General features: G+C 40.0%; 2 protein-coding genes across 5 annotated transcripts; one reads left to right on the forward strand and one right to left on the reverse strand.

Moving 5' to 3' along the window:
• Positions 1-134: 134 nt before the first annotated feature.
• stx18 (syntaxin 18) lies at positions 135-22,354 on the reverse strand. 2 transcript variants are annotated; one of them, XM_061832922.1, is made up of 12 exons: positions 22,197-22,320; positions 19,827-19,878; positions 6,696-6,763; positions 5,935-6,050; positions 5,784-5,861; positions 5,602-5,668; positions 5,437-5,528; positions 2,361-2,452; positions 887-945; positions 690-759; positions 522-602; positions 135-440 (listed from the first exon to the last, which is right to left on the reverse strand). In XM_061832922.1, exons 1-12 carry the CDS (start codon positions 22,253-22,255, stop codon positions 345-347), a joined length of 930 nt encoding a protein of 309 aa, XP_061688906.1. In that variant the 5' UTR covers positions 22,256-22,320; the 3' UTR covers positions 135-344. The 2 variants fall into 2 exon arrangements, with proteins under 2 accessions (XP_061688906.1, XP_061688905.1); XM_061832921.1 differs by lacking the exon at positions 19,827-19,878 and having other exon boundaries at positions 22,197-22,354.
• LOC133507649 (uncharacterized) lies at positions 22,354-26,852 on the forward strand. Of its 3 annotated transcripts, none has more exons than XM_061832923.1 (4): positions 22,354-22,483; positions 22,753-23,022; positions 24,618-24,747; positions 26,244-26,852. In XM_061832923.1, exons 1-4 carry the CDS (start codon positions 22,399-22,401, stop codon positions 26,620-26,622), a joined length of 864 nt encoding a protein of 287 aa, XP_061688907.1. In that variant the 5' UTR covers positions 22,354-22,398; the 3' UTR covers positions 26,623-26,852. The 3 variants fall into 3 exon arrangements, with proteins under 3 accessions (XP_061688907.1, XP_061688908.1, XP_061688909.1); XM_061832924.1 differs by having other exon boundaries at positions 22,753-23,016; XM_061832925.1 differs by lacking the exon at positions 22,354-22,483 and adding an exon at positions 22,492-22,625.
• Positions 26,853-27,064: the final 212 nt, after the last annotated feature.

The following is a 27,064-nucleotide window of genomic DNA, read 5'->3' on the forward strand; positions in this document are numbered from 1 at the left end:
TCAGGTACATTGAGGTTGTTAAAAAGAAGGAGCAAGCGATCTTAGGCCTGTTTTTCAGCCAATGATGTCTGCCTTTTATCAATTATTTGCTTTCCAAGACAATCACGCAGTCTAAAAAGTGGACATTGTGCACATTCCAAGGGTGGCTCCATCCACAGGGCTGCCTTTAATCATGTTGACCAGATAAAACAAGCATGGTGAAGAAGCCACAAGATTCTGTTAAGTCTGGTGTCTTTAAAGTCCAACACGATAAATCTACAAACACAGTCTATTGTCATGCCTTCTTCATCATGTGATCGTGCTGGACAACCTGCCATCATGCCACAGTCCATGGTCGTGGGTTGTTAGCTGTCATACCAGTCCAGGAACAGCAGTGAGAAAGAGCACATCACCAGGAAGAAGAGAATCCATACACGGAAGCCAGCATTGTTTTTGATCGCCTTGGGACAAAAACAATACTGACTTTTTAAAAACTGGACACAACAAAAATATGAAGGAAGTGTAATGTTTCAGAACCGCACCTCCCGTATATCCTCATTGCCTTCTTTCACGTTCTCTGTAGCGCCAACCACCAACTGATGAATGTTATCAATTTCAGTCTCCTGCCGTGACGAGTAAGGAACAATGTGTTAGTAGTATTAATTAAGAAAAATAAAACTCATGTTGCACCAGTAGGATCTGGAGCTTACTTGTTGGAGGACTTTCTCAGAAAATATTTCCTGCAGCCTTGAGATTTCTACCACCTTCCCCTCAATTTGCCTGGTGGGCGGAAGCAAGAGTTAAATGCACAGTTAGAAAACATTTTGTCTAGTATTCTTTCAGTTTTCTCTAGTTGGACGTTGAAATATTTTTAAGCGATACCAATAGCTGACCACTGGTGACTCACCTCACTTCATCTATTAGGTTGCTCATTTCACTGATCATCCTCTGATTTTCCTGCTCAAACTGCACAGATACAAATGACAATCACTCAGGTCTCAGTTCTGCATGCTGCAACATATAAATAATGCAAACTAGACAACCACAATATATCCTACTGGACACAATCCCAGTGTTATAAAGTGTTTCATCATCATCATCATCATCATCATCAGGTAAATTACAGTTTCTTCAACCCTTCAAGCTATCCATCTATCAATTTTTACCATTTATGCTGTTCAGGGTAACCAGTTAACTGGAGCCTGACAATCTGACTTTGAATGAGATGCAGTGTACATCCTGGACTGGTTACCAGCTACTCACAGGGCACATATAGCTACAAAACCATACACACTCACATTCACACTTCCTGAAAAGTCTTGCATTAGTCTAAAATGCATGCTTTTGAACTGTGAGAGGGAGCCACAATCCCCAGAGAACATCCAAACTCCACATAGAAAGGCCCGAGACAAGATGGAACCCAGAAACTTCTGCGTTCATGCGTGTGCATGTAACATACAACATCAAACACTTCGACATAACATCTATCCATCCATCCATTTTCTGAGCCGCTTATCCTCACAAGGGTCACGAGAGTGGTGGAGCCTATCCCACCTAACAACGGACAGGAAGTGGGGTACACCCTGAACTGGTTTCCAGGTAATCACAGGGCACATGGATACAGACAAAGGTTGCACTCACAATCCTACCTCCTCCAATTAATGTGGCATGTTTTTGTGATGTGGGAGGAAACCAGAGTGCCAGGAGAAAACCCACACAGGCACGGGGAGAACATGCAAACCCCACACATGCGGGGCCGGAATTGAACCCCCTCCTCTGAACTGTGAGGCCAACGCTCTAGCCAGTTGCGGCACTGAGCCGACATAACATCTAATAAAATTCTAAATGTCAAACGATGCCATGTTTTTCACATGGTGAGTTCCAAATACAACTGTGACATTTTGAGTTCAGCACACAAAAGATATCAGTAGTTAAAAACTGTATTGCCAATCAGCTACTGGCAGAATGTCATGTGACCAGTGTGGGAAACTGTGTTAATGCTGCGCTATCGAGCAAAACCAGAATCGAAGACTTGATAGTTTGAAGCCGAACTTGCTAAGATTCAGTTTTGTTTATGGCGTCTCTCTTCAGACAAAACGTAAATACATGCCAATCATTTATTTATTAAAATATGATTCATTTATTAATACAAAATGATATCTAGAAATTCAAATTAAGCCTAAACATCAGCTATTATTTTGATGGCTCTGTGGTGACATCTTGTGTTGAAAAAATATATATTATAGACTAGTTTATGTGTTCACCATTCAACCGAGCGAGAAGAAAGTGCTTCCCTCTGTGTCGTCGAATGCGGAAAAAAGATGTGCATATATTGGCTTAGTATTCTAGTTGGACACAATAAAGTTTCCAGTGACACAAACCATTTGGATCTCCTCAGGAGAGAGCTCGTCCTCCAATTTTCCTTCCTCCCACAAGTTGATGCTTTGGTCCAACACCTCTGTTGCATTCCTGTCTAAATCAAAAGATTTACCAAGTGATTGTGAATCCATAAGCAGTTTATTTCATTACAGTACACCTTAGGCCTTACATCTTACGCTCACACTGCAGGGTATGAACCCATTTTGACTCTATTGTTCAAGCCAATGTTTTAGGTACATGTTAAGGCTCCGTCACACCATGACGTTCTGGTCAACGTCCTCTGAACATTTCAATCGTTCTATTTTTCAGCGTTCTCAAACGCGGATGACATATGTGGCGTGTGATTAACGTGTGTCTAACGCATGACTTAAAGTGTTTCTAACGCACGAAAAGCGTGTCTAACGCACGAAAAGCGTGTAAAAGCGACCAAATAAGATACCCCTAAAAACCATTAGCGTGTGCAAACGCGTCATTGGGGCGCGACGAGCGATTTGTCAACGTAAGACGAGTGTGTTGAGCGTGTGACCAATGGGTGAATAACGACAGAAAAGCGTTTTGCTGCCGTGGAATTTTTACAGTGGAACCGGCACTAAAACGTTGGAAAGTTCATAGTTACTTCACCTGTTGTCGTGAGTTAGAACAGTGAGCATGATGCCGCCGAGAAGAAAAAAAGTTAGGCGCGGACTTCAGCAACTAGCGCTGCTAGTAAGAAAGCTAAGCCTCTTTCATCACGAGCAATGTGTTTGGAGGAAAAGCAACAGCAGGAGGAAAACCACGTCTGCGAAGTCACGCACCATTTGACACCCCCTGGGGACCCTAAACCCAGTGAGGACGGTCTGACAAAGAGACAAAAGAAGCAGAGAAAGGATTGCAGGATCCTGGACCCGGCTGTTGAGGATAGTCTGGTGGAGTTTTTCCGCGAAAACGAACTGCTGCTTTCTGGATCTTCCTTAGGTGTTCTCTACTGTAGTTTAATATTAAATGGACCAAAGCATCGGTTTATATACCCATATGCATGGAAGTTCGGGAAACGCTCGAATGATGCTCAATGGACACCAAACGACGTTTGTTTCACTTTGGTTACACGCTGTGTGAGCTAGGGGATTGTTTAGTGGGCGTTGACAGGTTGCCGGTTCACTGCAAAGCAAACGATTAAGTAACAACCAAGTAAAGCTACAGCTTGGCGAGCCTTAGTAAAACGTTCCACGGATGTTCTTGAACGTTCGAAATTAAACGTTGATGAACGCTGGTCTCGGTGAGAACTTTTGTGCATGTTCAAAACGTTTTTTTCAGACCGGCGGTCTCCACCGATTCCCAGCGATCATTGACGTTCACTGGTGTGGAAACAACGCTACTCTGGGGCTATCCCGGCGACCATGGGTGACTACCAACGTTTCCTCAAATGCTATATCACACATCTGCCTCACTTGTATGCTGGTTCCTTTGTCTTTCCCATGTTTAAGAGTGGATAAGAGAAGTGACCTCTGTGTCACGTCATATTTGTACCCCAGGGAAACAGGAAGTGATGAATTACTAATTAAATGTTCCTACATACTCTGGTAAATTTTGTAAACTACTGTAGAAATGACAGAAATGCTTCAATTATATTTATTTCATTGGAATTGTTAAGGGTGCCAATAATTGTGGAACAGGTGATTTAATGAAAAATAATTATTTTTTCGTTGCAATTTTTTCATTTTCTTATAATTCATTTGACTTGAAGGTTATATTTTCCTAAAATTTTCAGTGTGACAGTATTCTTCTGCAATAAACACTGAATTTATTTTAAGGCTTTTAACACATCTTAACCGGGGGTGCCAATAATTATGGAGAGCACTGTATCTTGACTGAAGAATGTCAGAAGACCTTTAATTAAGACACCTGGAAAACATAGAATATATCTCCTTTGAAAGCGGATGGGTATATTTAAAGGAATAGTCAGTCCACTGAACAATGAAAAGCCTTAATCCGATAGGTCATGTCATATGTCCTGTACCTTGAAAATTTAAGGTTAATCCGATACCATTTAATGGTGTTTTTAATCGGCAATTACGAATTTTCGTGGGTGGCGCCATTTTGGCGAGCCACATGACCTACTTGTGTGGATGTGATATATTCTCTGCGTATACAAAAAAATCATGGCCAATTTGTAGTGTAATCACATGTACTACTACCACCATCGTGAAAATGCCCTACTGTATTGCGAAAGTTTTGCCTTAGTTTGGAGAGAAATGATCCAAGGATGGCTCGGTGGCATATTCTGCCCAATAAGAAAAAGAAACATTGAAGGACCCAGTGGCCAGCGAAATGTGGTCGCCCGGAGCCGTACGACATATGTACGAGTTGTATATGCGCGTTTATTTAAGACCAACATTTTAGTTAGTTAACCCTAGAGTACAATAAGTCTCTGAATTCTTTTAAACAACATTGTTATGATGTTGCCAACCAATGATGACAAAAGTACTTCTTATCATTAATGGGACTTCTTGTGCTTTCATACGCCATGCAGGTGTTGAGCCTTCCATCCGCTAATCGTGAACGTAATTCATCTTCACCATTATTTACAGCATGTATGGACGTATTCCTCTATCTTTCCGATCAATTGATACTGCTATTTCTTCATCAGATGAGGATAAATCCGAGAAATCAGCGCTGTCCGTGATTGTGTATTCCTTTGTTTGCGCATGGGAAACATAAATTCCTGTTTTTTTTAAGTCACGCGACCCACCAAAATGGCGGCGCCCATGAAAATTCCTAATTGCCGATAAAAATCTTCTCAAAACACTGTTAAATGATATAGGATTAATGTCAAATTTTCAAGATAACAGTACATATGACATGACCTATCGGATTAAGGCTTTTCATTGTTCAGCGGAGTATTCCTTTAAGTTTGTCAAACAAAATTCAAATGCAACTCTTTCAGTCTTAACATTCACATTTACTTTGAATCGCCACAGGCTGAATTAGCAATTCCAAACACTAAATCACTCAGTGGAACTTTAACTCTCATAGTGATAAAAAAAAGTCATATAATAAAGAGTATGCAGGCATTAATATAAACTGTAGGGACAAACATACCAGAACTTTCCTCCTTTAGTATCTTTTCCTCCTTGGGCTCCTCATCCACTATTTTCTCTACACGATTGTGCTGATCAGATCCCAGTCTTGACCTGAAATCAAGAGCTTTGTGAGTTTGCAATCAGGAAATGAGGATGAGTGACAACAACAGATACAAATACTCACAGTCTCTTCTTGTCCACCATCCTCTTGACTCTGATGGCCCTTTGCTCCGAGTACAGCTTACAGACCCCTTTTAAGGCATTCCAAACATGCCCATTCAGGGCGGGAAAGAAAAACAATTTATTCAGCATACAGTCACTTGTTACAGAGTTGCTAATATCCCGTTTTCCCTTCCATCAACACACCTTTCAAGTACATTTCAATGAGGTCCAAGACTGCGCCCCTGTGCTCTTTAGTCTGGGCTGAGCTCACTTGCTTCTCAGCTAGAAAAAATACATAAACTGTAATGTGAAAATGTAATTAAGATGATCCCAAGTCACTTCAGAAGCAAGATACCTTCAGTGCGTAGTTGTTTGATGGCCTCTGAGCATGTCCTCATGAAGATTTGGGCATCCTGGTCAATCTGATCACGTTCACTATCTGTCATCCGGGTGAGATCTGATGAGATGAGACTGTAAAATACATGACAACAACCATCATTAGTGTGATTTGTAAAAATGTAAGGGGAAGTTCATATGGAGCTGAACGTCTGTGCAAGCTAAGATATACACAAGTCAGTTACCAACATTTGTTTTGTGTTACACAATTCTGACCTTTTTCATTCTGAAAATATTTAATAGAATGAATGGAGGACAGGTTTTTGCCACCTTTTGATCAGAGGAAGATCAAGCAAGCCAAATGAAAAGTACTCTAATCCAAACAGTCAGAATGGACTGAGTAAGAAGGGAGCAGAAAATCAGATTGCAGGAAGCGTGGAAGTAGATGAGACCTGGCTCCACACATACTGATTGTTGATGTTGATATTTTTTTTCCCACCACGTTTGAAAATCAGGCTCCACCAAACTACAGACATCTTGATGTTAGTTAATGTGTTGTGGTCCAGATTTGTGAGAGGAAGTCCTACAGTTTTTCTGGGACGTTAATCTTTCTCTGCTCGGTTGCACTTCAATTATTGCAGGCAACTAGACTGGAGACTGCCGTTAAAGCCCACAGTGCTTGCATGGGCTGACCAGACGCACACATGCATTTGACACTTGCATGCAAACATTCTTTGTCACATTTTGTGACATTAGCTATAGTTGGTGGCTGAGGCTTACCTTCCCGCACTCACATAATCCTTCCTGTGTTGTAGTAAAAAGTCTTTGAGCTTGGAGATGTTAATGATCTAGGAAAATACAGTGAGAAAAACATAACTCTGTGTCATTACAACCGTGTCACAGCATCAAATTACCAAGAAGCGATTTACTTCAAGGTACCTCTGGGCAGAGCAAGAGTAAAATGTCCAATCGTGATCTTATTGAAGATGACAGGTGACCAATGTCCATCCGTGGCAGTGAATTCACAATATTTACCTTTGACAATTCATCAGTAGGTGGGACTCACTAAATTCTAAATTACCATTTCCCCGTCAACCAGCCTTTAAAAATAAAAAAATTGAGCTACTCCACACAGAGCACAGACAGAGTGAATAACCTTTAAATTCAGGATGCGTTTCTATTTATCACTGCGTGTATATGTGCACAGGGAAACCAAAGGAAACCTGCTTCAATTCAATATTTGCTCTTGTAATTCAGTCAAATATTAAAAAATACCCATTTGCTTCCCTGTCCACAGACTTCTGCTGGCAGTGCAGACCCTCACACAGCTGGCTCTGTTGGACTCCGCAGAAGACAGAACTCGGACAAGCTAAGGATTGAAAAATGACACAATGGCTTTGACTGTGACAGGAGTCCATGAGTGTGGGGGATTATTATGATAGCATAATGTTTTCAGCCTTCAACCTTTCCACTCTAACAACACTAATTACCTAATTGCCTAACTGGCGGTAAGCAGCAATCTGGCACCAGCTGTCTAATAATATCTCTAAACATCCATTCTACCATCACAGAGACCTGAAGTGAAGTTTTATTTGAGCAGAGTCTGGAAATGTGGAGGGCGAAAAAAGGTGTCAGAACTGACTTGGCTGAGCAATTTGTCGGAGACAAATTTTCTTCTCTTGGCTGTGCGCCCCCCCCCGCTAACAGAGGCAAGCCGACCCTTGTAATAATAAAATTATTTGGGGTCAGGAGTTAATTGTTGTTTGGAGCCATTAAGCTTGGTGGGTATACTAAAGGGCGAGCTAGACTAGTCTTTTGGTTCAAAAACTCTCTCACCATGGTCTGTGTTGCATGATGTTAACGGGAATGAGAAAACCAGACATGATGCTAAAATTGCTATTTACTAATCGGGGAACCTCTTTGGCCTCAGTCATTTTTAGTTACTTAATAGAACAAGAGTGTCTTATATAGGGGTCAGAGTACACAACTTTTCTTGTCGTGGATGACGATCGCAATGTCAGATTACTAGACATTGTGTCATAGTTCATTCTGTCTTGGACTGGACAAGTGGCCACACTACAAGTACGACACCGACCAGACCTGGTCCAATCATCATGTGCTGTTACTGAAAGCATGGTCCGATGGCACATATTTTTGAGGGGGGAGGACAAGAAAAAAGAACCCAGGTAGCAACCGAACAGTTCGCGGATATGTAGGACACAAGTATGGGAACCGCAAGGTTAACCGAAGTTTATGCGCTCTTGATACCCACACTCGCCAGAAAAGACAGGGAGGGTGCTCGGGTCAGGGAGGCATGAGAGTTTGGGCCCTCCGTCATATTACTGGTCAGTATCGTAAGATGATGTAGGATATCACACTTTGCAAAAAAAAAAAAAAAGGACTTGCCAGACTTTCTGCGTCTAGTTGTGAGATGTCCTAGATGGCAGATCATCAATCAGTGTCACACTAGCGCTGGTAAAATTGGTTGATTGGGGAAACATAATGCAAATGATCAGCCATGACAGTGATTCGTCTGTGACATTTCTGATGTGTCCAAATTAGGCTACAGTACAAGTCATCTGAACTTGATACAGTATTTAATATTTTTTTGTCTTCACCCAAAGACTCTTATTTTTCTGTTCAGTGGAACTGCTGAAAGTCAAATGTCCTTGTAGTGCTTGTATTATTGGAATTTGACCACAATATTCCAGAAACCTATATCGCTCTAGTTCAAACTGCTGCCATGCATGATATATACAGATATACATAGAAGATATGTCCTGATAGCTTACCTCAGCAAGCATCAAATAAATTCTGAGCGTGCATGTACATGCAATTGGCTTACTCTTTGGCATATTTAAAACAAGGTAAATGATGTTTGTAGCCCTTTTTTTTTTTTTAACTTGGGGTCGTTTTGTAGCTAAGATGTGACTCACATGGTCAGACAGTATCACCGTTCTCTTTTTGGATTCCACAGTTTACATTTATGCTCAAACCCAACCCACGCACACAGTTTGGAAAACGTGCTGCAGTTCCCCTCCAAGTCGGGGTTGTCACTACAGCTGGTATTGCCTAAGGCACCAAAGGGTGGCGTTTCCTCTGCATTTTATGACCATTTCCGTTTCATTGCGAAATCAATCAAGAAAGCAGTGCCTTAGGTGGTATGTTTAACCAAAGGAAATGCTTAGTATGGCATCACAGCATGTGACTAAAATGCACCAATAAAGAGAGATGATCTCCTGGCATTCTGTGTGTGGTGACAATTTGTGCTGTGTGCGTATCACCTGACGCATAGCGGTCAGTCATGCAATGCAACATGGGCGCAGTTGGCCACTCGAGCGTGGGAGTATAAAGAGAGTCTAAGGGTGTTAGAAGAACAAAACAAGGAATGTGAATATACAGGAAATTATGTGAAGACTCACATTCAAAACTGAAAGACTCTAGGACGGGCTTAAATATCTTTTCCAGAAGGAACCATGTCCATGTTGACTTGATAAAGTTAAAGGGCCACTGTCATGAAATGGATGATTTTTAGTATGTTGATGAAAAAACGGCAACCAATATGGGCCCATGCGTTTTTTATTTTTCACCACAAAACATGATTTTAATGTATACAGCTTTTTGTAAATCCCGCCATGAAAATCCTCTCAAGGCATTTGTTTTTGAGAAGAAGCAGGAAGTGAGGTAAAGGACAGAAACGCCCCCAGTTGGACTCGTTTATTTCCATTAGTTTTACCTCCGGGAAGGAAGCTTGTTGTTCCTTTGTGTCAGCCAAAATGCCGGCTCGTTGCATTGCTGAACATTGCTTGAACACTCGGGAGAATGGATTTACACTTCATAAGTTTGCAAGAAACCCGGTTTGTTGTGAAAAATGGATTGGATAGGTGCAGAGGACGAGAGCTTCGTGGGTTCCAAATGACAGGTAGGTGTGTATACAGCTACTAAAATAAAACAATAGTTTGGGACAAACCACGTAATCGGTCTCTCATAACGTAACAAAAGATCCGCGTATGAAATTTGTCGATGTGTGTGTCGGACGGCGTCGGGCTACTGCGTTGCTTCACCAGCGAAGGCTCCGCTTCAGGCTCGCGGACAGCGGCGGCTCTGAAGAACGCAGCTGACAATGTCTCACTCAGCTGTGTGCGCGCAGTAAAGCGCCACGGCTCGACGGTGTTGTTCATCGCGTACTGCGGCGTCTATGAACAACCCCCTAAAGCAGCACGGCTTGGCTCCATTATAGGCCACCACGGCGCCAAAAATGAGCCACACCGCCTGAGGCACCGCCTGAGGCACCGCGTTCGGCGGTCACGACTTCGGCAAAGGCTGTGCGTCAGGCTTGCGGATGGCGGGGGGTCTGAAGAACGCAGCCGCGTGCGACGACAACGCAGTAAAGTGCCCCGGCTCGACGGTGTTGTTCATCACGTACTGTGGCAGCTCTGAACAACACCTTAAAGCAGCACGGCTCATCTGCCCTGCGGAAGTGGATCGGACGGGATGCGGTTTGGCCATGATTGCATATCATCTGAATATGGCTCGAAACAATAGTGTAATATTGCCCGGGTAACTTCACTCGGTTGTGTAGTGTTCTCCTTTTCGAAAAGAGCTTCCGTGTAAGAAGGGGCGTGTTCGTCACCCATAGCAGGGTGGACCGCGTTTTTTCATTGGCGAATGTCCAGGTGACCTCACGGACAGAGGATGCAGCCAATATGGCAACCACTTGGATGTCGTAGAATGACATTTCTGTAACTATGCGCAGGGATGACACGCTCTCTGCTCACATTTATTTTTTCATATAGACATTGAATGAATAACGTTATATGTATTTTTCATTACAATATCTAATTTAGGATGTTTATAGGGATGACACTTGACCTTTAAGGTTTTTTTCATATATTTCACATTTTCCGGTAGTTAACTTCCTTTTATGTTTGAATGATAAAAAAATAGAAAAGCAAGTGCAGTCATCACACGAACACTTGAGTCCACTCTGAAATTAGAACAGATAATTTTGGGGTAGTGTCACGGAACCTCAACCTTTGTACTGAGTTGCAATGAGAGTATTTCAGAACCCTTCCACTCCCTGAGAAGGGTTGCGTCAGGAAGGGCATCCGGCGTAAAAATTGTGCCAAACATATATGTGCGTTCATCTGAGATGATACGCTGTGGCGACCCCGAAAGGGACAAGCCGAAAGAAACTTACGTTTTACATGTAGTAATCCACATTTCCCCCAGCAGGTAGTGCTAAATCCAAGATCTTGAATTAAATGAAAACGCCTCACAGGAGTGGCGCTATGTGATTGTGTGTGAGTGTGTGTCGGTGAGAAAGGGACACACTGGGGTGTGTCAAGAGTGCTGCTCTCGGGGTCGAGCTGTTTCCAGTGTGTATACATTGGAGCTCGGATTCTCAGCACAAGCTCAAGGGCTTGCGGGGGGTCAGAGGGATCAATTGCTCTTGTAATTTAAGCCCATAAATAGCAAGTAATTCCTCAACAATGATGGAGGAGGTGGCCTTGTGCATGGGGCTGCATGTGTGTGGATGAACATGCAACATTGTGTGTTTGCGCTACTCCTTTGCTGTGCGTGCATGTATGTGAGACAGCTTGCACTAAATGAGAAGGAGACAGTCTGCCGGGCTAAATCTAATCTCTCCATCACCAAAGACCCCCACTTTACCTCCTCACTTTCTCGTTGGGCCTGCAGCCCTGACTGAGCCCAAACAAACCATCAGGAGGGATTATTATGAGCAAGACAAGAGAAAAGGCTTAGTTAGCAGATTTTTCCAAATAGCTTGAATGTCTCTTTTGTTTTGTTAAATCCAGGTAACTGACAGAATTGGATGACTAACTTGACTCAGTTTAAATCCTCAAGGCTATTTATACTGACGCCATTTAATTATGGAGGTCTGATGCAGAAGGAGACCTTAGCAGCGAAGACATGTTGATTTTATTTTGAAGCTCATGTAACTCTCCCATGGGAGTTAGGACTCTTTTTTTCAGCAGCCTACAGATTAAGCTGTTCTCGTTTTCCAGGGCATATTTCGATGAATTTGGTCTTCATAGTGACATGAAGCATCTGTGAAGTCATTTTCAATGTGACACACTTAGAGGAGAAAAGACAGGTTACATGGTGCTAAATTTATTAGCATTGCTCAAATACAGGTTAAAGAATAATGCCGATAAAACTGCAATACAAAGTGTCCTAATTTGACAGGCGGCACAACAGTCATGTATGAAAGGAGCAAATGCATCTGGATTATTACAATACGTCATATCATTCAAGTGAAGCTTTTCTCCTATTTGTGGCTTGTCACTTAGAATTAAAAAAAATGATGCCCACACACCTTAGTGTTAGTGATGTGAGAGATCATCAGTTAAAATGGGGTAAATAATCTAATGTCACTGAATGAGTCCAAAACCAATTAACAGTGTGCACTTGCTCATCCGCGGTTGACCATTTGTGGATCTGCATATTTGTAGATTTTGCTCTCAATGTTTCTTTTTTTTTCATAACATATGGATGTTTTCATGACCATAAGGTTCACTTAGAAGTCTTAAATTCTCTCCTAAATATAGGAAGCACCTTTTGCGGCGCTGTGAGTGGCACTAAGGACCCACTTAGTGCCGCAAAGTATGCTGGGAGAATGTAAATGGCGTTTAAAGCACATGTTTTGTGTCAATGATTTCTTCAGTCATAGTTTTGTTTTATTTGTTGTTTATGTTATTGTGTTTGCTATGGTGTGATAATTTTACTTTACTACAAAAAGCACATCTTGTCCTCTGAGAAAACTAACTTGTTTCCTTTTTCAGTCTTTCAATTAAGAGTATCCCCTAACAACTATGCATACAAGTGGAACCAAAAATAAATTCCTCTCCTTCTTAATGCATCTCTAATCCAAATAAATTACCTGAATTCTAGAACTTATTCAATTTTTAACATGAAATAATATCTTCAGTCACTCACATTTGAATGTACAGGTGTGATCAATCCTTCCCGCCGATATAAAGTTGTGGGTGTGTGTTCTGGTTGTAATTATGAGTGTACCCCTTTAAGAGCGGAGGGGGGCGGTGTCAGGTAAACTGGGAAGTAGAAGTAAACTGAGCAGCAGCTCCTTCTGCGTTTAAAAAAAAGAAATAAAAAAAAGTCATCAGGCTGGGAACCTTTTCGACTGAGAGAGCCATAAAGGCCAAATATTTAAAAATGTAATTTCAAAAAGAGCCATGCAGTATTTTAAAAACTAAGTGCAGGTGTATTTGCACATTTCTGTAAGACCAACACTTTTAGAGTACAATAAATCTCTGAATTATTTTAAATAACATTCTTACACAGTTGCTCACAAATGATGACAAAAGTACTTCTTACCATTAATGCGACAGCTAGTGCTGCACAGTTTCGCTGATGGGTTTGGAGTTCATGCATTGTTAGACTTCCATCTGTTCATTGTGATCGTAATTTAATTTGATTTGCCATCACGCCGGTATGATAGTGAACAGTTCTTGCAGAGAACGCATATATTTTATTCGTTTGATTATCTTGCCTTTATGCGAAGTTGGCAAAATGTTTATTGGCAACGTCGGGGACTAATGCTTTGGCGTACTCCCCATCTGTGAATTTAAACACACAGCAGAACCCTACCTCTCCACAAAGGCTGTCCGTTCTTCTTGAAAACTTTGGTACTCCATATATTTTTTTCTTTAATCGACCTCTGTCAAAGCGTTTCCATAATTAGTTGTTCCGACGCGATCAGCATTAGAGCCTTCTGCAGTTCTGGACATATACTACCACGGAAAAACTACGGCACCCTCGCTAAGCCAAACTGTCTCTACGTCATTTGCGTTGCCTCCCACACCTAACTACAGCAACCCCACTTCAGGGATGAGAATGCCAAATGAGAAAAAAAAGTCTGAAAAGTAGCCGGGGTGTGGGGACCGAAGTCCCTCAGCGGGGTGCAGGAGCAGCGCTCCGTCGTGGGCCAAGGGGGCGAAGCCCCTGGAATTTAAGCGATTTTAGCAATTTGTTAGCCCCAAAACCATTAATTTCAACACTGAATTTAACTGTATTTGTGGAAAAAATGTCCCTTGTTTGGTGCTCTACCAGTACAGCAAAAGTTGAAATATCAGTTTTATTTCTTCAATGCTTGAATTATTGTACTTATATGAAGAACATTAGATATAACAGTTTCACCATTTGCCAAACTTCAGAATGAATTTTGGCTAGCGCTAACAGACCCGGTTAAAATAAACCTTACCGGTAAATATCACCGAGACACGCCAGTACGACCGCAGCAACACACTAGCAGAGCGCTAATGCTAGCCGAGCGCTAACAGGGGCAGTAAAAGGTACTTCCTCACACATATATTCCACCGGTCTCATTCTTACCTTTTCCGCTAGAGTGCCCCTTGCGGCTGTTAGAAAAAATGCACAAATTAGCCGCATCACCGCATAAACCACAGGGTTGAAAGCATATGAAAAAAGTCGCGGCTTGTGGGCCGGAAATTACGGTGTTTGAATCCAAAAGCTGCAATAAAATCTTACATTCCGATACCACCGAATCTCTCTTTTCTTTTAAACGATCATTGGGCTTTATCTTGTCTACTCAAAATCAACCGGATACACTTGCTACCAAGGCCACGATAACAATGGAATGCATAAAGTGTGTCATCAGACAAAATGGGGGAAAATATGTGTTGGTGATCACCAGTGCTCAGAAGAGGGTCCTTATTTAAGCCTTGCTTGAGGTATGTTCCCGAAGTTTTAATGTGATAGAGCTCAAAATGACAACAAAATGTTATGTAGCCCAGCTAGCCAGTGCAAGTACAACCAGTTGTGGGTAAACTTGCGGCCGTTCTTTCAAATCGTGCTCTAAAGTCTTGGTGTGGGTGAAGTACCGTAATTTCTAAAAAAATAATACGCAATTTTTCCCCCAAATATTTTCAAAGTCAATAGAGCACATTATATTTAGGTATGGATGAAAAATAGCGATATGATATTCAATGTCCTATGTTACAGATTTATATATTTACGGTAATGTGCGCCACCAACCTGAACTCTGACCGCGGGGGTTTTGGGGGCTGGGGGGGCCTTAGCATATACCGATCGATAGTGTAGCATATTTGTTGCGACTGCACCAAACATCACAAACTGCCTCTGAGTTTGTTTTCACTTAAACGAAGACAAAAAATGTCAACTACAAGGGCGAGTTCTGCAGCCGCTTTTAAAAGAAATGTGTCAACACTCCGGCCGATGATGCGGCCAAACCGGAAGCAAAACAGCGTGAGCTGAAACTACATAGTTTGATCGTATGATCACAATTGAAATGCTCACTTTTTTAAAAAAGTGCCCATTAGGCTCATTTCTACGTATTTTGAGCTTTCCTTTTGATCGCGGCCTGACGCTATGAAGTAGTGCTACAGATTGTAACCAAACGGCGGCAAGAGGCTGCGATGTTAGCTGACCTTCCCCTCAAAGCGCTGACAATAAAGAACCAAGCCTTTTGGGATTAAAAAAATATTTCCTCACAAATGCCATGGATGGCACTGAGGATACCATGCTGTGGGAGCAAGATGGGATCACTGTTCATGAATGCAGGAGGCATCAGAACTGGACCAAGTCATCAATGATGAGTTTGACAGTGATGCACCAAAGGTAGGTACGATCGATATTTTTCAGATTGGAGATGAGTTAGATCCTTCTTTTGAAGTCTTGGCCAAGGATGTGTAATGTAGTGCACAAACATTTTATGCACAAATATTTAATGCAAAAATGTTCAAGTTGAATAGTGTGCCTTCATCTGAGATGACACGCTGCGGTGACCCCTAACAGGACAAGCCGAAAGAAACTTATTTAGTGTTATATAGTTTATTTATTTAAGAGTCTAAAATGTTTTATTAACAGTATTAATAAAATGTTATGCCATCGTTGAGCATTTATTTAAGTTGGTTGAGGGATTCTGTTCTCACAATTGCAGGGATCAGGATAAGCGTGTCCTGTGGTTTGTCCCGATATATATATTACCGCTGCATCAGTACAAGCACTAGTGGAGTCTGGAAAATTTTTGAAAAAATGGATGGCGATATCTGTGAAAAAAATTCAGACAAAAATTGAAAGTAAAATTTCTAAATCCTGACCCAAAAACAAAAATTGGGCAGACGTTCCCCAAGGGCCAAGCCCAGATTTTTTTGCCCCCTATCCCCCAATCACTTGATAGCACAAAATTTCATCAACAAGAAGTTGATCTGTAGTCATTACTATTAACGTTTAAGTCTCAAACATGTTATGTCATGTTGTACTGATACACTTGACCACATTGCTGACTATCATAGATACACACACACACACACACGCAAACATAAACACACACACTCACTCACATTTGAAAAATGTACGGGTGTGGTCAGTCATGCTCGCAGATAAAGTTGCGGATGTGATTAGGGATGGCCTTAAAATAACTTACTGGATTAATATAACATAACTGTAAATTAAAAATAAAATAAACAAATACATAACTAAAATAGAAAACTGAAATTTAAAACTCAGAAATGATCATTTCCAATTTCAACTGATATTAGTGGAGCATGATATAAAACGGTACTTAAAAATTTTCATCAATAAAAGTTCTTGATATGACAAACTTTATCTTTAGAAAAGTTAAATGCACTGGGCTGTAAAGGAATAAATACGAACGGTCTATACCCACAATGTTTTGAAAATGCTGAAAGTTTAGTTCAACATAATCGGCGTTCGTGGCAACAAACTAGCAATACATTGGAACAAACATTCCTGTCGGCAATCGTGACGTATTGTTGGGGGGGGGGGCACGCAACACGTGACTGCCGTAAATAGGAGGCCGGCTTGCTCGAACGCGCCTTTATGTGCATGTGGTCGACGTATTGGCCACACCTGAATCAAGCAACGAGGTGGATGACAAGTCGGATGTTGTTTTTTTTTTATTTATGCCGTCACACTGCCTCGCGATCGACACAATGAGCACCCCTGCCTGGTGTAACTGAATTTCCTTTGACATGGCTCATGATGTTGATGACTTTCGACGTATATGCGCTCGCATTACGTTAAGCAGTTCTGAACATGCGCTTTCATACAAGCTCCGTACATGGTCAGTACGGTTAACTTGCATTTCCTGTTTGTGGGTGAATACCGGTTGTTTTGGCTTGTTTAGTTAACGTTTCTGAAAGAAACACGTAAATTAATGTCAAGACCACACAAAATAAGCAACGTCTTGAGAGAATGCGAGGGCAGGGGCGTTACTGTTACGACTGTTAGTGCCTCAACTTGGCTACGCTCGTGAAACCAAAACAACAAACTCAAACGCATGTTGTTCAATGTTGTCAACTAATATCCGGATTAATTTTAGGCAATTTTCCCTCAATTTTCTGGAACAATTCTCATGAAAATTTAAAAATCCGTAATTCGGGGAAAATTCGGAGGACTTTCATCATTGCATTATACTCAAGAAATTACGGTAATTTCATTACAATAAAGTAATTTAAGTACAGTAACTTGCCATAATTTCTGTCCCGTTTTAAGCTTGGGTTGATGTGAATGATAAAAATATATGACCCGATTAGGACAGTGATTTTCAACAGTTATGATGCCAAGGAACATATTTTACAAATGAAAAATCTTGCAGCACACCAACAAACAAAAATAACACAAAAAGTGGATCCATTAATTACGGTAGGTACTTCCTGGTGTCTAATAGAAGATCACTCATTTGTTGTGTCACTAAGCCTCAGTGGCATCAATAGGTGAACAAAGGTACATTATTAATTGTAAGTACATTTTTTTTAGCAATTATGTACACAAGCTTATATAGTAAATGAACAGGTCATTTAAATAGAAACACTGCACCATCTTGTGATCGGATCCGTTTGTGATTTTTTTAAACTCGCTTGATCTGTGATCGACCCCAAAAATTCTGTTCCCGTAACACCTAGTTTTGCATTTGTTAGGTTTACTCAGTGCATAATAAGGGTTTTAAGACTTCAATATCAGATTTCTGTTTCTTCAGTTCTATTCATTTTCTGTTCTACTTATCCTCACTCTTGAAAAAAATTCTTAGTACGGCTAACATCACATATAGACTAGAATCAGCAGATGAGACACCAAGTAAGCCAAACTCTTATTAAAATATCTCCTAAATGTATGGATATCAAATTATAAGCAAACTGCCAGTATAATGAGAGTGCTACACAGGAGGCCACGCTTTTGAAAGTTGTCAAAGAGGGCAAGAGGAGCCAGTTTTGGAATGGCGATACTTAAGGCACAGCAGGGAATTGGGGACCACTCTCTCCACACAATTTAACAATTTTTTAGAGTGACCTCCACCATGTAAACTTGAGAAGGCAAGCATGCTGTGGAGAGAGACAAGGTGAACAGTGAAATGAAGATCACAGTGCCCTCAAGCGATCCCTTTGAGGGGAAAGTTCTAATGCAGTCTATCTAGTCTGGGTTGGAATGCTGTTTAGTTATGATTTCTTTTTAAAATTAGCAGAATTTTAATAGAGAAAGCGCTGTGCATTTGTCAAATTCAATATGTTCTCTCTAATTTTGTGAAGCTGCAAAGAGCATTCTGCACGTCTAGAAAGGGCAGCCACATCTGTTGCACATTAGGTGCCGGCCGTCGACATTGTTGCCGGGGACCTAATTTAATATTTTTTCAGTTTTGATCTTCCACCTTTAATCACTGGCTCTTGGGAGGATCGGCTTTCCCCAAGAAATTGTTCGAGAGCAGAAAGCAAATGTTATTCCAGTATGTTTATGGAATCGTGCATGTGAAGAGAGGACTCGCACACAAAGAAAAACGCTTGGCCGTCAGACGTGGGAGAAAACCGCAACACAACCCTAAGCAGTAAGGACATTCCGAACTGGCAATTTAAATTTCTCCACTGAGATGGTTGGAGATGATATGTGCAATGTGAGTGAAACAGCAGTAGGGGGGGAAACGAGCAGGAGACCCGCACCACAGGATAGAGTAGGGTTTCTTTGAATCAGCACCGCTGCTTTTATTAAACCACCATTTCTAATACCAATGTAACATAGAAACTTGGTTGTGCAGGACTGAGGTGACTGGGCTCATGTTTGATGGTTGAGATCAGGCACGATTTAGAGTCCAGACTCCCTGAGGGAAATGTAAAGTGCTTCTTCAAGGAGCCTTTGAAGAGGTTTGTTTTCATGGAGCTCATGTTAGGCAAAAAAATTCCTTGCTGTATAAGCAACCCTCATGACATAGACAAAAGTATTTTTTGTTCAAAAATGGTGATCGACCTCTGCCAACCATTGATATTTGCCCGCATTTCATTGGCACACACAACAGAATATTTTCTTGTCAAAGTTCCCAAACTCATGCTTGGCAATGCTGCATTTTCTGTCATGTTTTACAGTCAATGTTTTACCGTCAAAAACTAATCCCAATTTATGAAACTAATATATCAAACAGAGTAAACAGATTTTAAGTGAAATAACTTTCTCAACTCAGTGAAAGTATAAAAAATAAGGGAACTACTGTGGAATGAAAAAGCATCCACTTAGCCTTAATTTTGATAAGTTAAAGCATGTTCGACTCTCGAGCAGTGGTTCTCATTTTTTTTTACTACAACCTAAAAATATACTCTCCAAATACCATCATAATGATTAAGATTAAACTGCAGTAGAGTAATAGGCCCAAAAGTTCATCAAAACCCATGCAGATGTTTTATTCTTAAAAAGTACAGTATTTCTAATTTTATTGTAAGCCTCTATCATTCTGCACAGTTTGAACGGTAACACTGTCGACATGCAGTTGTACCTTGAGAATAGGCCTAGGTGAGTCTATGATCATGCAAAATTTTAGGTCAACTACTTTTACTCGATCAAACATGGTGGAAATGTGCAGGGGAAAAGCCAATCAGAAATTACCTTTTCTTGCTGTACTTTCGTTTGTGTAGAACACAGGTGCTCAATGCATCGACTGGTCGATCGCGGGGCAGTTTTGGTTGATCGCGAGACAGTTTTGGTCGATTGCGACAGCGTGCCACGAGAGAGAGAGAAAAAAAAAAGACAGCCGTTTTTGCTGAACTTTAGCTCACCGCACATGTGCAAAAAACAACAGTACAGGTAAGCACGATAGTCGGTGAGTTCCCCCATTTTAAGCCCACGCTTAAGAAATCTTATCAAACATGAGTATGGATGCTGCAGTAAAGAAAACAAAAATGTAGCACTTTCATCAGTAATGGGAGGCGGACAACTTTTTTGAAGTGTGTTTCCCTCATCTGCCAGTGTAGTGCTTATGGAAAATACGACCGCAACATTCCACCGAAAAGCAAGCTGAGAATGATAAAAGTGAACGAAGTAAAATCCCAATTGGCTGCACAGCAAAATTTCTGTAGCTGTAAAGGAGTACATTTACACGGCGCTGTGAAGCCATGGCTAGTGAGGAAGGACATCGGAAATTGTGTTTCTCACTGCAGTTGGACGAATCCACTGACGTGAGTGACACAGCACAGGTGTGCATTTTCATTTGTATGGTGTTTAGTGATCATCAACGTGAAGTCAGATAGTTACAAAAAATGTTTAAAGTTAATTATGTTGCGTAATATTGACTCATGTGTTTAAGCAAGGCACACATACATTTACACAAAGAATCCTCAATATACTTTAAAATAAATATTTTTGGCATTTTTGTAGTGGGTAGATCTTTGTGACTTGGTCATTCTATTTCATTATTGGTCGTTCTATTAAAAAAAAAAAATTGATCTTGTGGTTAAAAAAAAAGGCCTGGGCACCCCTGGTGTAGAATGAGCTAGAAAGGATTTGTCTCAGTGTGCCATTACACATTTGATTTTATAAGTTTCTGATATATTTGTAAAACATGAAAACATTTGTTAATAACAATTGTTTTTGCACAGCTTTTCGAACAATGTGTGTGGTTCTTCTTCGCTTTAGAATGGCCAATCTCCTTGGGCCCAGCACGCAAGGCAACAAACGCTGTCCACTGCTGGTTGGCATTAGACCCTCTTCCACCACAATGATTTATCACAGCAAAAAAAAAACAGTGTCTTAATACATAACCACCTTGTGAGTGTGGGCTGTACTACAAATCAATACCAAATAAATGTGAAAACAATAAATTTATTATAACAGAATAGAGCTGTATGCCACATTTGCAATTTGTTGACGTAATGGGAAAGTAATCGAAAGAAGTAAATATAATGTCAAATGTGGAGTTAATCGCATAGGGCAACAACATAGATGTCCGCCATCACTTAGAGATATCCTCAAAAGATGGGGCTATTTTTAAAGAAGAGAAATTACTAAGTGTTGTTTATGTGAACCATTTCTTCTACTACAGTAGGCAGTTAGCTAATGAGCTATGAAAAAAACTCATCTGTTTCATACGCTTCAGGTAAATAGCCTATTTTGAGCTAAAACGGCAGGATTTGTTCAAAGGTGATTGATTTTCATGAATCTAAATACAGCTTCCTCAAAATTTTCCTTACACCCAAGGTCTTTGATCAATCCCAACAGCTACAAACGACCTGACATCATTACTGACATCAGATTGACATCAAAATATACCATGTATGCAGTATGTGTAAGGATTAGCAGAAATATAAAGGACACAAAAGCTTTGTACATTACTAAGCATCCATTATGAGCAAAACCGATCCAAACAGATCAGGCCTAACAGAAACGATTTTTTTTTTAAACTCGTGAGGACAAGTGGTACAGAGAAAAGGAAGGGTGAATGGAAGATTATCTCAGAGGCTATAACGTCAACCAATACTGTAATTTTGATTTAAAAAAAAAAAGCGCCTTTAAAAAGATGGCAAATGTTTAGTTTCGCTTTCCATGATTGAACCATTACTTTATAGCTATAACGTCAACCAATACTGTAATTTTGATTTAAAAAAAAAAAGCGCCTTTAAAAAGATGGCAAATGTTTAGTTTCGCTTTCCATGATTGAACCATTACTTTATATGTAGGTTGGAGAGGTAGGAATTTGTATTACAATTAACTGCATATGCGATGAGGTCAATTTAGTGAAATAGAAAACAAAGGAGAATATATACATAGCACACTCTGTAAATGTGTAGGAAGCTAATGTGAGCATGTCAACACTCCCTGCACACAGAACAAAGATAACGCTTTGAAACTGTTTTGCAAAACCCCGTGCTAGTATTCCAACTATTAAACATTGACACGCTTTCGTGAGTCACATTTCTAACCCTGGATGAATGAGTTAAATTTGTGTTAGCGCTAGCATAGTTGCCTCGAGCAAAGACCTACCACTTCTTTCGCCTTGAGAGAGAAGCCATTCTTGGGTCTACTCCGCTTGAATATCTCATCTTTAGTAGACTCGAAACCTATACCTATCGCCTTGTTTCTGGTTTTAACTGTTTTAACACAGGCTTTAAAAAGTAGCGTTATATCCACAGCCATGTCTGCGAAATCCGGGTGCAGGGAGACCCACGGGATTCCTGTAAACAAAATGACACGTCACCAGGATATTACGTCACTACCAAGCGACGACGTTCTCGTTTGGATAGAAGGACCGAAAGGCTTAAAATCTCAAGGTTTTCCGCATAAATTCAAATTATAGCGTTTTTAGGACATCGTAATTTACACTGTACGTGTGTACAGCCTAATGGAGATACGCTTTATGTTATAGTTTTTCGAATTGTTTACATTTTGAAAATGTATCTGCTACAATGATAGGTATTCACTTTATTATATCAAGTTAAATTCGCAACCCAATTATTTGTTTAAATACTTTTCTGTGCAGAATTCCAGTAATTTACTGTAATTCTAAAATATAACTCAATCATGCCTTTCCAATTTGAAGCAATGTCAAGCAGGAAGCGTAGACCCAATTGGACAGACCAGGAGTGTTATCTTCTTGCTCAGCTAGTCCACGAAAGAAAAGTCATCATCAGGGGAAAGTGCATAACTGGCTTGTATGATAAAAGGCAAGCCTGGGATGAGATAACCCACACCATCAACTCAGCCTTTCCACAGATGCAGCGAACAGTGTCTGACTGCAGCAAAAAGTGGGAAAATCTCCTGGCCAAGTCAAGGGAAGAGATTAAGCGACAAAAAATGCAAACAGGTACAGGTGAGTAAATTTTGGAGCCTCTTGTAAACTCTGTTCCAAATTATTATGTAAATATGATTTAAAAGAAATCAATTACAAATTTTCAGGGAATGTTTTTTTTTTGTCCAGTTATTTCAGGACCACCTGTATAAATCTCAAACATACTGTATTTGTTTGTCAGATGAGCCTAATGAAGGAAAATTAAGGGAAATGACTCGGAATACTTAGCAATTTACAGTGTTTTTGTGTAATGTAAAAATAGATGGCTCTTTTTGCTGATGAAAAACAATGCGTAGAAGAAAATGTGTACGCTTTAGAGAGGTTTCAGTCTGACAATTGCATTAAATTAAGAGAGCAACTCTCTTTGAGTCCAAAGACATTCTCGATGCAGGATCCTCCAAAGGCATGTAGTCATGGATAAAACAGTTTTACAGGAAACCCAACCAATCTTACAGAGAAACGTTTGCAGTGGTCTCAGAGATACATTTCAAATACTTCTACACTGACAAAATGAGTTAACATGCAACTCAGTAGTTGGTAAATGTTCACTTTTTTGTATTTATTTTCGAAATCCTCTCCATGTAATGAGTTGGGGGGAAAAAAAAAACTTGTGCCTAATAATTTTGAACACAATTTTCTCCAAATAATAACTGTTGTAAATAGGTTGTTGTAGAACTCAATATAATTTTGAATGATTACAAAATATTCATTATTATTATTATTATTATTCATTAACTGTGCAGGAAAATGAACAAAATGCTAATCATTGAAATGTGTAATAAATGAATACAATAAATTTTATTTATTTATTTTTTTTCATTTGAAACACAGTGCGTTTAACATTTTAGTATAGCTCTACTGTGGAACCTTGTTTTATTTTCTCCATTAAACTAGTGTTGGTAAAATGCTAGTACTAAAAATGGCCGCTGTTGTTCACAGGCACTGTGGTTCCACAGATGTATACAGTATAACTAGATCGAACCAAAAGATGTCTGCGTGTCTGGGTAGCAACCATCTTGAAGTTGGCAACATTCCTTCAAAGGCTGTGCATTGATATATAGCACCCATGTCGAATGGAGCAACATTTCCAGGCCATGCTTTGACGTGGTGGCCATGATGGTAGGAGTTGAATCTATTATTAGAAAGGTGTCTGCATAGAGAGAGCAGCATGGGGTGGTGTTATCTTAAATAGGAATACGAGTCTCTAGAGTGTGGAACATGTTTTTTTGCTACAGTAACAGTTTTTTTGATAAAGCAGTTTGTCAATGACAACGGGTTCAAAATAGGAAGCACTCTTAATTCCTCACGACTCATGTAAACGATGCAGCTTGGCTCGACTATAAGTGTGTCATCAATGTCACAATCAAGAACTTCATTGTGGTAAGTTTAGATAAAATGTAAAACTTTACCAACATTTTCAAACTTTACAATAATATTGTACTGTACAGTACTATGCGTGCATATGACCACAAAAAACGGCTTCAATATAACAATCGGCTGTAACGACCGACCCCCAACCCAACACCTATCCATTAAATGAAGGTTCCACTGTATATTTAAAATATCGTGTCCCGTACTCAGTATACAAAGTTACAAAGAATTGCTTCTTTTCACAGATGATAATCTGTCCCTGGATCAGTTCAGCGCTTTGACCCAGATTGTGATTTCTGTGATGAACCCTTCAGTACTTCAACAAGATGAAGAAGACTCTCAACCCTTTGAGTTGGTTGAAAGTCAACAAAACAGGTGGTTCATGATTATATTTTATTTGCCTACATAATTTTATGTTACACAGTGGTACCTTGTCTTACACTTAACTTCTGTGGTTTAAATTTAAAATAGTCATATCATAAATGATAATGTTGACATATTGCAAGCATTTTTCTGTTACCAAACATCGACAATAATTGAAACACCAATTACTCTTGATTTGTGATTCCAAAACTTGTTCATACATTTCGTGTGTAAAAATGATGAGGTGATTAAAGATTTTTAGGGTTTCACAGTCACAATGCCCCTCTGAAGGAACCTGTTCTTGTGTTTGACATCCCTGCTCTAAAGTTTCGGTGTGTGCGTAGTAATTTAATTATGATAAAGTAATTTAATTCAGTAAGGTAGTACATATTTCTGTCATGTAATATTGCTTTGGCCTGACCGATTAAAAAGATTACCTGACTAGAGATCTTTTTTGAAGATACTCAGTATACAGTACACAAGCATATATGAAAATAAATGAGCGGCATGGTGGCGCATCTGGTTTGAGCGCTGGACTCACAGTTATGACGACTGAGGGAATAAATACATATGCATGCTTATCGACAAACGTATCTTCAACAAGTTACAAGCAAAACTGATTATTTACAAATGATAAATCATGATAAATGTACACACACATTAAAAACCATGTGAATGTCGTGTATAATCTTCTTCTTCTTCTTCTTTCGGGTCGCCACAGCGTGTCATCTCAGATGAACGGACATATATGTTTGGCACAATTTTTACGCCGGATGCCCTTCCTGACGCAACCCTTCTCAGGGAGTGGAGGCCCCAGTGGGATACGAACCCACAACCCTGTATAATAATGGATTTAAAATATTCAAATGATTTGTGGATTTGAAAAATGCATCTAAATAGTGGTCAAATTTGTGGATTTGAAACATTCAGGATGTCTTTGTGGATTTTAAAATCATGCAAATAATTTTGAGACATTTCTCATGAACGTTTCCATCCAAACCATTTTTTTCATGTTTTTAAATGAAGAAAGATAGCACGATATTGTAAAATATACATTAAAAACAATGTGAAGAAATAAACTGAAAAAGTGTAATTAGGCTGAAAATCCCTCTCAGCCACATACACGGTATGTGTGATAAGTGCTGTTAAAGGGGCCCATCTATATATGTGATGTGAGGAGCTCTGACTCCAGCTTTGGTTGGCCAATTGCCAAGTTAACGTCCTTTCCATGCTTGTTGTGAGTGTTTTGTTTTTCATTTGTGTTTGTCCCATTCAACAATAAATGACTGAAGGTGAATCAGTGACACTTTTAATTTTTTTTCCCCAATTTCACTCAAGCAGAGGCGACTGCCAATCCCTCTCTTATTTAAGTTTTTGGATTACAACACAAAGCAAAAAGTCCAAGCACCGAATCACAACTAAAGTTGATGCACTCGTAATTCAAGGTACTACTGAAATAATATATCGGAATAGAGCTGAGTGCTAATCAAAATGTTCTCCTCTTTCAGTGGCACTAAAGATGGAAACATGTTCACTGGTGAACAATTTAAAGCTAAGCATGAGCAGACACAGCTTGAGCTCCCAGCCTATGCTGGAGATCAATCCACGACTGCAGTGGGACAAAAAAGGACCTCTTTTTCTAACATTTCTAAACAACTCCCAGTGCAGTTTAGCCCTCATCATCCTGCAGCCTCTGGTGAACAGTCCAATTCCAACTGCTTTCCTTGCACACATGTGGCCCATTGCACCACTTCGCAAGAAAGGATGGATTTGGAAGTGTCTGTACTAAGAAGACAGGAGGCAGTCCTCAAGCTTCAGGAAGAGTATTATACACTAAAAATTCATCGGCTGAAGAAGCAAATGGCAGAATCTCCTCTACAGGACTGAAGTGTTTCCACCTGCTACGTCTGCATGTGACTGGATTTTGGACTTTGATTCATTGTTTTCTTTGTGGTTGGAGTAGGGATGCAACTAATGAATAATTATCATTTGTTTTTCTAATGAAATGATCAATTGGATATCTATTCTTCATTTTCATTCCTTTTATTCAAAAGCTGCACAATACTTCTTAACACTGCTGAAAGTACTTAAAAAATAAATTTATAATTATTCCGTTACTGTTTTGATCCGTAACATCTGTCAGAAAATAGCCCAAAATTTTGATCATTGTTTTCCAAAGTAAATGCAGATGTTTGCAAATGTTTCATTTTGATTAAACTAGGGGTGGGACTTTACTCCATTAATCATGATTAGTTACAAGCAAATGAATTAAAAAAAAAAATCACATTTTTGTTCCAAACTATTTAGAACCTTTGTTAAAGCATAATTT

Source organism: Syngnathoides biaculeatus, chromosome 10 (assembly GCF_019802595.1).
Source record: "Syngnathoides biaculeatus isolate LvHL_M chromosome 10, ASM1980259v1, whole genome shotgun sequence".
Lineage (NCBI taxonomy): Eukaryota > Metazoa > Chordata > Actinopteri > Syngnathiformes > Syngnathidae > Syngnathoides > Syngnathoides biaculeatus.

Excerpts from the sequence above, each read along its gene's own strand:
- stx18 (XM_061832921.1), bottom strand. The coding sequence starts at position 22,349 with ATGGCTGTGGATATAACGCTACTTTTTAAAGCCTGTGTTAAAACAGTT. Across the intron at positions 5,529-5,601 it reads ATGGTGGACAAGAAGAGACT|GTCAAGACTGGGATCTGATC; the intron begins GTGAGTATTTGT and ends TCTTGATTTCAG. Across the intron at positions 603-689 it reads CTGAGAAAGTCCTCCAACAA|GAGACTGAAATTGATAACAT; the intron begins GTAAGCTCCAGA and ends TCGTCACGGCAG.
- LOC133507649 (XM_061832923.1), top strand. The coding sequence starts at position 22,399 with ATGACACGTCACCAGGATATTACGTCACTACCAAGCGACGACGTTCTC. Across the intron at positions 22,484-22,752 it reads GAAAGGCTTAAAATCTCAAG|CAATGTCAAGCAGGAAGCGT; the intron begins GTTTTCCGCATA and ends TCCAATTTGAAG. Across the intron at positions 23,023-24,617 it reads AAAAATGCAAACAGGTACAG|ATGATAATCTGTCCCTGGAT; the intron begins GTGAGTAAATTT and ends TTCTTTTCACAG.